Consider the following 13691-nt stretch of genomic DNA (forward strand, 5'->3'; position numbering starts at 1 on the left):
GGTAGAACTCGAAGTCTTCAATCCTCCGAGTTCCACATTCCGGGATAGAGATAAGCCCGTCTTGGAAGGGGGCGTATGATGCTACTCTCCAAGGATGTCATTGAGAACGGAGGTAGAGAGTCATACGTGGGTAATTGGGCTCCCCCTGTGCTGAACGGTGGGGGAGAAGCTAGTGGAGCTTGGCTCAGTCCGGCTATAATATTGTCCTGAGAGTTGATCCTATCAGACAACCGGGAGAACATTTGTTCCATACTGGTTTTCAGAGAACCAACCAGATCGCCCACTTGTTGCAACAGACCAGCGTTGGAATCCAAAGCTGGAGCTGCTGCGGAGGTGGAAGGGTGGCTCTGAACCGGAACCAAGGGTAGTGGAACTGTCGACTCTGCCGGAGTGTGTGATCTCTCCCTGGAGGATCTACTCCTAGAGGATTAGAGCCGGACCCAGAAGCTTTAGACTTCTCTGCTCCGGGATTTCTAGCCGGAGACTTACGAGAGGAAGATGACGCCGTCTTTTTAGACGACGACGACGTCTTAGTCAAGGTTTTTACAGCTTGACCTTTGACCTTGGGTCTAACGGAAGCGTCAGGAGAAGTATATAATTCTGCACCTGTAAAGCCTTGGAAGGATGGAGAGGTTGCAGGGGTAGAAGATCCAGTAGCACCCAAGGGCATCCCTTGGGCGTCCAACGTACCTACCTCGACCAACAGGTCGTCTACACCTACCATAGGTTCAATATTAATGTCCAATGTCGCGACTTCCGAGGAGATGTCCTGGCCTTGATCCGTCAATGAGGCAGCAAGCTGTTGCTGAATGAAAGCGATAGTCGGGGCCGCCTCTGCTGGGTCGACGTAGCCTGTAGACTTGCCTCCGGGGAAGATCAGTACCGCCAACTTCTTTTCAAGAATGTAGGGCATACCCTTGGCGGCGTTCTTCCCAAAACCGCCGACCCAGGCCCGCAGGGTTGCCAGTGCGGTATCCCTCACAGCCGGGGCCTGGAAGAGAGGGTATTGATTAGATTTTAAGATTAAACTTAAAACTAAAACTAAATTAAAAGCTTAACTTAAAATTATAGGGGCTGCAAAACCCCATGAATTTTTATCTTAAGTTTGGAAGATTGAATTTAGAAAACTTAAGAATTATAACAAAATGGGGACTGGCTAACGGAGTTGGAATACTTACCCCGTCTAAAAGCTGGCTCACCAGATCATAACAGATGGTGCACGTCTCGTGATACCAGACCTGGATGTCCCCGTGCGGAGTACGCATGGAGCATGGGACGGCAAACTTCATGTCCACATGGGTCTTGAAGTGTGGCGGCGCATCCCGGATGCTCAGTTGGTGGTCTGTAAGTGAAAAGACACATGAGTATCTTAAAGGCTATCACTTACAGGCTAAAGGGCAGAAGAACTCCGTTGCATGCCGGAGCTCGGAAAAAATTTGGGCATAACCCCTCCCTTAACGCCTGAATAGGCTATAACCCCGGAGAGATCCGGTGAGACAGGTAAGGGAGGGGGGGGGGGGATGGTTTTAAGGTAGCTTAAGATAAACTTACTAGTTTTAACATAACAGAACTTTAAACCTATAAATACGAACGTACCGGACTAAGTCCAGTGCGTGGCGGAGTGTCGTGACTCAGCGAGACGGAGTGGTTAGTAGGGACCAACTGTATATCCCGGTCCACCCTTCTGGGTGGACTAGCACCTTTCCGCTGGATGCCGGGGCTCCGGTGGCAAAGGAGCCCCAGTAAGGTGGGAAAGGGCGAGAGGACAAACAGACTCGGGCTAGCAACGGAGCGACGGAGTAGCAACGGAGGGGGGAAAGGCCAGTCCCCCCCACCTTAACCATCCGGCCGGGACCGAGAAGCTGGAGAGGTCGAGTCCAGTCTGGGTCTGTCCCGTCCCTCTACTCCCTCCGCCTGGGGGGAGGAGGGAGGGCAGGCTCGGCGTAGGGTTGCGGAGCGAGCATGGGTAGACCAACCCACCCCCCGACTCTATGGAAGAGCGGGAGGGGGGGAAGATGACTGGACAGGCGTCTGGCTGCTCCGTGATCACGTAGTGACCACGGGGCGGTAACAACAAAACAATGAATCAATAAGCCTAGAAGACACAACGGATGATCAGAGAGATGCTATCGGGAAGCAACCGAACTGAGGAGCGGTAGCATATGGGCCCTATGGGCCCTAACCTAGGCTAAATGAGCCAGACGCCAACACTAACCTAACATAATATAATATAATATAATATAATATAAATAATAATAATAGAACTATAAAATATAAAATAAATGAAAGGAGGAAACAAAAATAGTAGGAGAAAAAATCCAGGGGTGTACGACTAACCCGAAGGAAAGTCTACCACTCAAAGCTAGCTGGGGCCGATACTAAGAGCTGTGGCTAGGGTCTGGATAGAAGGAGCCTACATAAGGTAAAAGACATGCATGCATGACAAAAACCGTGTAGACTGTACCCTAAACAAAACGGATGATTAAAATAGAGCGTACTAAAGTAAGGGAATGTTCTGGGTATGGGAGACCAAGAACGAACCCGCCACGAGGCAGACCATGCTGCCATGCTTCCGACCTAGAGTTCGTATTTATACCTAAAAAACGGCAAATACGGGCTCAGGGCCGGAAAAAACCAATTAGCAATAAACACTGAGTACTTAACTTAGCTGCTGCGATGGCTGCACGCTCCATGATAAATAAATCCAAAGAAAAGGGCACAAATAACACAGAGTAAAAAAGGGCACGTGTATACCGTGTGCGCTAACTGAAAAGGATGGCCACCAGAGGCGCAGCAGTCGGCAGCATGGGATGGAGTAGTAGTAGTTGCTGCCCACTCTGTGGGTCGGCTCTCCTCTTGTGGGGATTTTGTAGTGGGAGATTTCTATTGGCATTCGGCTCGTGGTAGTGGTCTCACTCGCCATAGTGTTCATACCGACACCCTCTTGGAGGGTGAGCGAGTCAGTTGTACTGACCTTTTTCTTTATTTATTTATTCTCTGGTATGTGTTAGTACATTTACCCTAGAAATAATAGATTAAAGGATATTTCGCGCAGCGACACGAGCTGAGCCCAGAAAAGGGGCTATCAAGGGAGGTTGCCCAAGCTATACCTTTCCTATGCCCTCTGCATAATACAAAGCTTTACATGTTGAAAAACTAACCTAGCCAGGGTAAAATTATTGAATCAAACAGCAAAATTATACGAGATAAAAATAAGACACCTAATACAAGGCTTTCATTATAAAATATTTGGTTGCTACCAGGCCTGAGTGAGACCATAACAAATACAGTAATCATATAAAGAATAATGTGCATGCAAACAGATGAAGTAATATCTAAAGACTAAAGCTCTCATTTCTGTTGAGACTGAGAATATATGCACATACAAATACACATATGCAGGACTATAACTAATATGGCAAGAAGTGCCAAAGTCATGATGCTTGAAAATAACAGGAAGCAAATACTGTATGACTTTCCAAATCCACGTAACAAAACAAGTAGACAAACACCAAATACTGACATCCTTATGTCTGAAATGAAGAGTATGAAATGAAAATAGGAGGATATACTTTTTGGTTACTTGCAATGCTATCAAATATCCTATTGATTTAAAATTCAATAAGTGATAAAGACAGCCAGCCAACTCTAAAGGTGATGGCAGTAATCATGCAAATAACTACTGCACCAGGTAGATTTATATTCAAGTTTGGTCATCAATACTCAACTAAACAATATGGCTATTGTACAATAATGTATTTGTATATCATACAGATACACTTCAGTAACTTAAGGAACGATGGCTGCTGAAGCCTCTACCTCTGACAAAGGAAGCACCGTGCAGAAGCAGGGGTGTTTTGCAACTATATACTGTACTAAGTTGTGATGAGCCTTTTTATGGATGTGATACAATACAGCCTCTCCAATTATTCAACTCTACATGATTCCACAGCCTTCAATGAAACATTACTAGGAATTCTTTATTATGGTATTCTGACTAAATGTAAGTGAAATGATTGTAACTTATGGGAAAGTAACTCATCTACAAGTTGGTGACACAAAGATGTATTTTAAATGGTTGTCAATTTTTTACTTTATACAAAGGAATGCAGAAGATATAAATCTTCTTCCAGCCCCTCACATAAAGTTACACCTTGGGCAATGCAAATACAAAACTCAAATTAAATTCATATCTTTTCACTATAAGCAAGTCCCAAAGCTAAGCAATTTCCATTAACATTCTTGCTGAGCACACAAGAAGTATATCTGCATAAGAAATCTCAAAAGGTCTGGGACATTACTATACCAAGTTCTCTCTCCAGTGTTTGCTATAAAAATAGTTGCATAATCTGCATTTTATCAAATTCAATTATAATAAATTTACAGATACCAGCCCACTAAACTGATCTTACTGTTTGGTATTAAAAATTAAGCTGAGGAAACATTTATTTCAAATTTTTCTTTGCTGATTACTGCTTCCCAGTAATCTCAAAATACAAACTCACTGCAAAATAAAATTCTAACTTAGTAAAAAAAACTTAACCATGGCAAAGCAATTTAGTGATACAAATTACCATGTTTGATGGCATAGAAGACTCCCTCCAATATAAGAATATATAAAAAAATGTTTTTATATAATCATATAACATTATGAAAATTAAGAGCTATAATAGGGCATGTAAACACTTGAACAAAGCATGCAACTTTTTAATAATAAATCTACTGTAATTTACAAGAGGAAACAAAAGCAAGTAATTTATAACACTTCCCTCCACCTCTGCCTCTGATGAATAACTCTCCTGGTGAAAATCAATTTTATGACTTCAGATTTAAAAGAAAATTAAAGCTAAAACAAAACTCTATGTCAAGCATAAAAATTATCTAAAAGTTTGTGTTAAAATAAGACTTTCTATAAAAGTTACATATACAACTGTGTTTTTGTTGTCGAGTGTGTGTGTGTGTGTGTGTGTGTGTGTGTGTGTGTGTGTGTGTGTGTGTGTGGCCCTAGCCTCCTGGCTAGCCTGCATGTGTATACTATACAAACACTCCATCACGGTAAGTATGCACTTACTGGGGACTCACTCTCTCTTCCTCTTTCTCTAAGTATTTTCATTCACTGACATTTATTTAATGCAGTAAAGTACGTATTGTCCTTAATATGTCACATACACAAATCTGTGTATGTGGATTTATACACATATGCATCGTGTTATTGTAAATTACACACTTGCTGTTCATTTGCTTACTTCTCTCTCTCTCTCTCTCTCTCTCTCTCTCTCTCTCTCTCTCTCTCTCTCTCTCTCTCTCTCTCTCTCTCTCTCTCTCTCTCTCTCTCTCTCTCTCTTGGTTTTTCTTAGTTCCTCATAGGACGAGTGGGTTGCGTACTCACCTATCAATCTGGTAGACTGAGTTCGCGCCCTGCTGCTGTCAATGAAGAACCAGAGGAATTTATTTCTGACGATTAGAAATTAATTTCTCAATATAATGTGGTTTGGATCCCACAGTAAGATGTAAGTCCCATTGCTAAGTAACCAATTGGTTCCTAGACATGTAAATAAAAATCTAATCATTTGGGCTAGCCCTAGGAGAGCTGTTAACCAGCTCAGTGGTCTAGTTAAACAAAGATATACATAAAATAAAATAAAAATCTTAAGAGAGATATGTCAGATTCTTAATGAAAAGAGAGAGAGAGAGAGAGAGAGAGAGAGAGAGAGAGAGAGAGAGAGAGAGAGAGAGAGAGAGAGAGAGAGAGAGAGAGAGAGAGAGAGAGAGAGAATGAATAAAAAGCAAAGTAGGTGCATTACTACATACAGTTTAAGTGTGTTTGCATCTGCTATTTAACGCATCAATGTGTGTGAGTATGTGTGACTCTATCATCTGTTATAATGATGTAGAGATCTATGAACACTACAAATTACTATTGGAATTAGGCAAGCACAGGCTAATGTTTGGTTTCAGTTTTAGAAATGATTTTATAATAATGAGAAAAGGAGGTGTTATTTATTGACAACAAATGGCAGAAAGACAGTTCAGGATATATGTATGGGATTTTAGAAAGATTTCTCTCATGCCAACACCAAGTTGAATTAACACAAGCATTATGGTTCCAAGGGTGCCAGTTCTGAGGAATTTTGCATCAATAATGACCATAATAGTTGTAACAATAATGATATTTGAATAAATACTGATATATATTAAAGTAAGGTAACATGGAGTTGGCAAGTACAAGTACTGGTAACAAAAGGCATCCAGGCAAACATTAGCCTACCAGATGCCTCAACTTCACATGTACAAGGCCCTGGTGTACATTTTGAGCTTTATTTGGGGAAAAGGGGGGTCTTCTATGCCATAAAATATGGTAAGTCATTGGAAATTTTAATTACAAAGCGACAGAAAAAAAGAATGCCCAGTAAAAATATCCAATAAAATTGAGATGTGAAGCAATGAGAAACATGAATCATCAAATTGACATTTTTCTTATCATCCACCCTAATACCTGTATATACTGTATCCTTAATATGGAAAAAGCCAAGGTAAAAGTTTTATAACAAGGGAACAATAACACAGTCAAGCACTGAACAAAATACAGTACATCTCCAAGGACTGTTGTACTGTACTACTGTTTACTGTCAATATGTACTTTACAACTTGCAGATATAAAATTGGGTAAAACAAAAGGCAGTCAATGATTTCATGCAGGACATACCTTACGCAATAAACGGTCCAGTAAGTGTTGCTAAAAAGAAGATTAAACAATCAATATTTGGGGAATAAAATTTCAAAGCCAATATCAAATGATGGAATAAAATTTGGGAAGTTTTTTAAAATATGTGACATTTAAAAAACAAGTTTTTAAAAAATTAACCTTTTAAAATTTTTTTTTCTGAAATAACATGTTACTCATAAATGAGTCAATTTTGTGCTCACGACATACTTAGAAACATTCGATAACAATTAAATGAAGAAAGAAGACTGCATTTGCAAATGCAAACATGAAGAAGGACCCTCAGGTCCCTTGCAGCAATACCTATCAGCCCTTATGTCACCTGCACCTTGATTAAGTGAGAAATCTCATCACACATAATGAGTTTGTATGTTAAAACTGACTTCTAAAACTCCAAACTAGTTTTTTCATACAATCTTATCATTCATAGTTTTCAAAAATTTGCTGTTTGAAAGTTCCCAGGCTGTATTTTCTCACCGATGAAAGTCTGACAACACATGTACCATCTGGCATCACGTCATATTCTGTGGATATTATATATGCGGCTGCAAAATTTCTGGCTTGGAAGAGCGAACTCATTATACGATTGGTGAGTTTTATGAAAAAAAAACTAGATTTGTGTTATAAAGTCTCCGCCTATTCCATTACAACATATCAATCACATAAGTAGTTCAACAACTCATTGTTTAGGAGGATGGATGAAACTGCCAATGCCAAAGATTGTTCATATATCCAGGAGAGTACTTGGGGAAACATTAAAAATTAGTGCCAAGGTTTTGATAATTCCAAAAGCATTGCTTACAGTGAATAAATGTAAAACAGTGAACAGGAAGATTTAGGTACTTGCAAAGTTCTTCAGGTATTAGAATCACACTTAACCCTCTTACGCCGAAGCTGTAAAAAAAAAAATTGTCTGCCGTGTGCCGGAGGTGTTTCAGAGTGAGCGCGGAAGGGGAAAAAATATTTTTTTCCAAAAATCACAGCGCGCTTAGTTTTCAAGATTAAGAGTTCCTTTTTTGCTCCTTTTTTTTCAAAAATTCACAATAAATCTAAATATTGTCCTAGAGACTTCCAATTTCTTTCAAAATGAAGACAAATGATTGAATATTACTATACTGTAAGAGTATTAGCTTACAATTGCAGTTTTCGACCATATCTGACGAGTTAAAGTTGACCGAATGTCGAATTTTTTTATATATATATATTTTTTATATGCAATTATTTCGGAAAAAAGAAAAGCTACAACCTTCAAATATTTTTAGTTTTATTCTAAATGAAATTGCGCACATTTTCATATATAAAACTCTATGAAATGCCTAATATGAAACAGAGCAAATATTCCGAGAATGGTACGTACGCATTTCGGAGATTTGTGGCGGAGAATCCGCGCGCGGAGGGAAGGAAAGATTTTTTTTTAAATTCACCATAAATCTAAATATTTTGCTAGAGACTTCGAATTTGTTTCAAGATGAAGATAAATGACTGATTATTACTAGACTGTAAGAGTTTTAGCTTACAATTGCGTTTTTCTACCATTTCGGTAGAGTCAAAGTTGACCGAACGTGGTTTTTTTTCTATTTATCGTGATTTACGATATTTAAAAAAATGAGAAAAGCGACAACCTTCAATTATTTTTTGTTGTATTCTACATGAAATTGCGCACATTTTCATATATAAAACTTTATGTAATGGCTAATTTAAAATGGTGCAAACATTACCACAATCGCCCGTATGATTTTTTCGGAAGAGTTACCGCGCGGACGTAAAGATATTGTGCTAGAGACTTCCAATTTGTTGCAAAATGAAGGTAAATGCTTGAATATTACTAGAATATAAGCGTTTTAGCTTACAATTGCGTTTTTCGACCATTTCGGTAGAGTCAAAGTTGACCGAAGGTTGAAATTTTGGCAATTATCGTTATTTATATATAAATATCTCAAAACTGATAAAAGCTACAACCATGGGTTGTTTTTAGTTGTATTGTGCATGAAATTGCGCACATTTCCATATATAAAACTTTATATAACGGCTAATTTTAAAATGGTGCAAACATTACCACAATCGCATGTATGATTTTTTTCGGAAGAGTTACCGCGCGGACGTAAGGAAAAAGTTTTTTCATAAATTCACCATAAATCGAAATATTCTGCTAGAGACTTCCAATTAGTTGCAAAACTAAGGTAAATGATTGAATATTACTAAAATATAAGAGTTTTAGCTTACAATTGCGTTTTTCGACCATTTCGGTAGAGTCAAAGTTGACCGAAGGTTGAAATTTTGGCAATTATCGTTATTTATATGAAAATATCTCAAAACATTACCACAATCGCATGTATGATTTTTTTCGGAAGAGTTACCACGCGGACGTAAGGAAAAAGTTTTTTCATAAATTCACCATAAATCGAAATATTCTGCTAGAGACTTCCAATTAGTTGCAAAACTAAGGTAAATGATTGAATATTACTAAAATATAAGAGTTTTAGCTTACAATTGCGTTTTTCTACCATTTCGGTAGTCAAAGTTGACCGAAGGTTAAAATTTTGGCAATTATCGTTATTTATATGAAAATATCTCAAAACTGATAAAAGCTACAATCATGAGTATTTTATTGTTGTATTCTACATAAAATTGCGCACATTTTCATATATAATACTTCATGTAAATGATAATTTACAATGGTACAAAAATTATGTCAAAGTGACGAAATAATTTCCGAGATGTGTCACAGATACTTTTTAGTGCGGCAAGAAAGAAATTCGCGCTTGCGCGCCTGAGTAACGATTGTAAACAAAACAACACCTTGATCCGTGAACTCCCAGCATCCCCCAAGGCGCGTGATTCAAAAGTTTTAGGCTGGTAGGCCTATAAGTATTTTTCCGCGAATTTTAAAAAAAACTTTTGTAAGTCGACGTAAAATACGTCCAGTCGGCACACGGGAGACAAAAAAAGGCCGACGTAAAATACGTCCAGTCGGCGTAAGAGGGTTAATTTGCACAGGCGACATGGATGCCTGGAACCTAAGAAATCTATGTCTACTGTATTTTACTTGTAAAATATTACAGCAATTTAGCAAGACTTAGTAAAATAAGGCTGAGAGCTACAAAAATGAGTCCCCATGCTGGATACTATGGCTGTAACCTCTGTACATACTATAAAACTGGAGGGTGTATTTTGCTTTACCTCTAATATAATTTGTTCAAGGAATGAAACAGGATATTGTAACCCAAAATTGATCATCCTATAAAACGCAGGAAACATCCACCATCGCCTGTATGGAAAAGCTCTTTTTCATCTACATAAACAATTTTAAAATATTTGATGAGAAGATAGAAAAGAATTGTTACTAGAAAAGGTAAATAATATAAAATCCTAAGCAATAACCCACTAACATATAAAACTACAATATGCATTTAGAATTCTACTAGTTTCACTGATACTAGTTGAAGCACTTCACAGATGTGAAAAATGAAAGAAGCTTCATATTCACTGATACGAGTTGAAGCGCTTCACAGATGTGAAAACTGAAAGCAGCTTCATAAACACAATGGACATATCCTTTAGTTATCAAAACCTCCCAGTATTTTGACTAAGTTTTCAAGAACCCAGAAGTAAAATTCGTTCTTTTGAAAAATTTCTTAACAAAAAATTTGCATTTCATTCAAATACAAGTCTGTTCTCCATTTGGGTGAGATTTCACCCAAAACAAGGACATCACCCAAAACAAAGACAAGAGAAAGACAATACATGCTTTACTGTTTTCTATACCAAATCCTTCACAATCAACAAAACTAAAATACTTTAAAATTTTATCTGTTTTCAAGATCTGTATATTTGAAGGTAAAATGACATAGGATATTTACAAAGATCAAATATAATAAAAAGAAACTGAGAGGTGTATCAAGTTTCTAATTTCCATGTCATGGGACAAATTAGTCTCATATTTTCAATATCATATTTTCAATATCATATTTTCAAGATAGAAAGGCCTCTACATTAACAGTTCAGACACAGTCATTATGCATAATTGTTTACATCTACAACTTGAGCTTTGGATTATCTATTATCAAGACTTTATAAAGTGTATTTCCTTTCCATAACTACCTCTACTCATTTCCAAAAGTAATTTCAGTTACCTGCTTTATCTAATATTACTAGCATGTATGTAGTACATTACTTAAACCCAATTTCAGAATTTTTAGCAAGCACTGTTCCCTATGGCATTCTGCTATGGCTACACTTGCTATTTTTAAAAATATAGCAAATTAAGGGGCATAGCATCAATACAAAAAATAAATTTCACATATATCATGGCATTATGGAATTGCAGCATTAGGTTTCCATCAACCTGAAGAAAGAATGTGCATTTTTATATAAAATACACCTGGATTCATAAAGCATTTTTTCATATTCAAAATCAAAGCTCTCTTCATAGCAGTTGTTTAGTCACGACTTCCGAAGAAGCCTGAATTCCCCATGAAATAAATCTCAAGGGGTTGGTCTTTTCGACTTGACTGCAGGATAGGGGATTTTTCCACTCGACTGCAGGGTTAGACTTGAGTACAATATTGACAGTTTTTGATGAAAATTTAAATGTTCAACATTATGTACAGTTGAATCTCTTAAAACTGGCATTCTATGGTCCAGGAACTCCCGTGGTTAAGCTTGATTTTGAATGAGCCGCCATTAGTTCATTGTGCTGCCAACAGGTTAGCACCATGTATTGTTTACAAGTTCTAGAGCAAAAATTTTGCCATATCTCCTTTGTTTATGAAAATAGTTGTTAGTAATGAAAATATATGAAGTCAAATATGTTTTTGATATCAACTTTAAATAAATCAATATATTTTTTCAAATATTCCACTTGAGAAGGCTCTACCAGGTCAAAACTTTTAATCAAAACAATGAGACATTTGGCAATGCACGAATTCCTTACTCTGTGTCCGCTTGAAAGACATAAGTGATACAAATTTTCTTTTATGTAAATGTGTATTTACCTATTTGATATGCCACCCATGAGATCAGATGATGCTAGAGGTATATCTATGCTAGAAAATGTTTATGTATTTCATTAGCGAATAGTTTAGTGTTCCTTTTCTTCACTAGATGGCGCTGAGCTTTGTATACATTTTGACAGCGACATTCAAATGCACTGTGATTGCCAAAGTTCATTCATTATTTTGTTCATCTCACTAACCTCTACAATTAAAATAAATGATGAAAAAACTAACAGTGATAATTATGATAAGAAATTTAGGATAGGAAAGTCATCGATGATCATGTGCAGATTCTGAGAAGTTTAGTACTACTGTAGTTCACTTATGTTTCAACAAACTCAGGAATGTACATTAAATGTGTTAAAGTACACTATTTTAAAGAAAATTATACAATATAAAGCTATAAAATGATATCAAAAATATGAGTAACAAAATTATAAAAAACAGCATCAGAACTTGGCCAAGTAGTAGGCTAAGTCAGAAACTAGGCTATTTGTATGTGGAATTACCTTGCAAGACTATGTTTACCTAAGGGCTTAATTTTTTAGGGATGTATTCTATATTTCGGGATTTTCTGTGGTCCGACAGTGGTCTGGTCCCAAGGTTTCCAGATTTAAAAGGTTGAACTGTATAACATGTATATAACTAATGTCTTGCAACTTCACAAATATTTATCAATTGGTTGGACAAGAGGTATCAGAACGATGCCATGATGAAGGAACCCAATTTTAAAACTTTAAAATGAAGTATGTAACAGAATGTAAAAATACCATTTTTTATATAATACAGTAATGTATAATTTATGTGCAACTTACCTCAATTAAATGGTTATCAAAGGAAAACAGCAAAGTGAATATAAAATGTAACATTTGAACCCATCTCTTATACAAGTTACTATACATGAATCAAATTACCTTCTCACAACAGCAGGGAAAAAATATGTGGCTTACTCAGATTAATGTGAACAAGATAAAAAATATGAATTAAAAAAATAATATCAAAATCAAGGGAAGGAGGGATATTGTAAAAAAAAAAAAAAAAAAAAAAAAAAAAAAAAAAAAAAAACTGCCTTAATCAGATAAAATAGATAAAACATCTACAAAATTTGTGAAAAAGTGATTACAGCAAAAGAATCACTACAATTGCATAACAGGAAATTTATGTACCTAGAGTTTAAATTAAGAACCACTAACAATGCTACTGGTCTCTCCCTATAGTTAATAGATGAGCCAAGGTTGAAGGCAGTCGACTGCCATGCAGAGAGCAAGTTGTGTTTAAATAACATCCAACTTCTTTCCCCTCTCTATGAAAATGTAATTAAACAAAACTGGAATGTATTTCCTTTTTGTAAAATACTGTCTAAATGTTCAAAACAGTTTTTGACAGTACTGTATTGGAAAGTTACGTAAGAGGTCGAGGAAATTTATCATGTTTTCGTAGCAGCAATGCAAGAGGTTGGACTACAGTTCAAGTTTGATTTTAAATTGGTTTCAGGAATATGTGTGCCATTTAGAGATAAATATTTTTCCATTCAGGCGCAATAGAAGTTTATCTTTGATTGACTTCCACTATATTTTTTGTATTGTAGAGTATTAGTATGTACATACTATTTATATTTATTGCTCATGGTTGTCATTTTACACACATGTATATGAAAAATAATAACAAAATGACAATTTGTCGAAAATTGCATTTTTCCTAACTATACAAACCTGAGGTCCTTTAATTATAGGAAGTAGCTAGCGGCAGCTGGAACGGTCGTAAGCTTCGAACAAGGGGAGAACGGTAGTTAACTGCTTGTCCGACAGTCGCGCGCCGCGCGACTGGGAGGTAAACAAATCACTTTTGCTTTTGGCCCATGCAAAATACGCGGAGTGAGGGGTGGCATGAGGAGGGACTATATGTAAAGGACCTCAGGTTTGTATAGTTAGGAAAAATGCAATTTTCGACAAATTGTCATTTGTTCCGATACG

The 13691-nt window shown here is 37.0% G+C and overlaps 1 protein-coding gene across 5 annotated transcripts in view; it reads right to left on the minus strand.

Annotated features, from left to right (window-relative positions):
• Positions 1 to 13691, minus strand: part of LOC135217454 (GATOR2 complex protein WDR59-like) — a gene marked incomplete in the record, with an annotated part of 356363 nt that overhangs the window by 112009 nt on the left and 230663 nt on the right. Inside the window, 1 exon segment of one of the 5 annotated variants that reach the window (XM_064253329.1) lies at positions 6707 to 6736. Coding sequence (XP_064109399.1) covers positions 6707 to 6736 — 30 coding nt within the window. 5 annotated transcript variants of the gene reach the window in all.

The sequence above is a fragment of the Macrobrachium nipponense genome, chromosome 7, assembly GCF_015104395.2.
Source record: "Macrobrachium nipponense isolate FS-2020 chromosome 7, ASM1510439v2, whole genome shotgun sequence".
Taxonomy (NCBI): Eukaryota; Metazoa; Arthropoda; class Malacostraca; order Decapoda; family Palaemonidae; genus Macrobrachium; species Macrobrachium nipponense.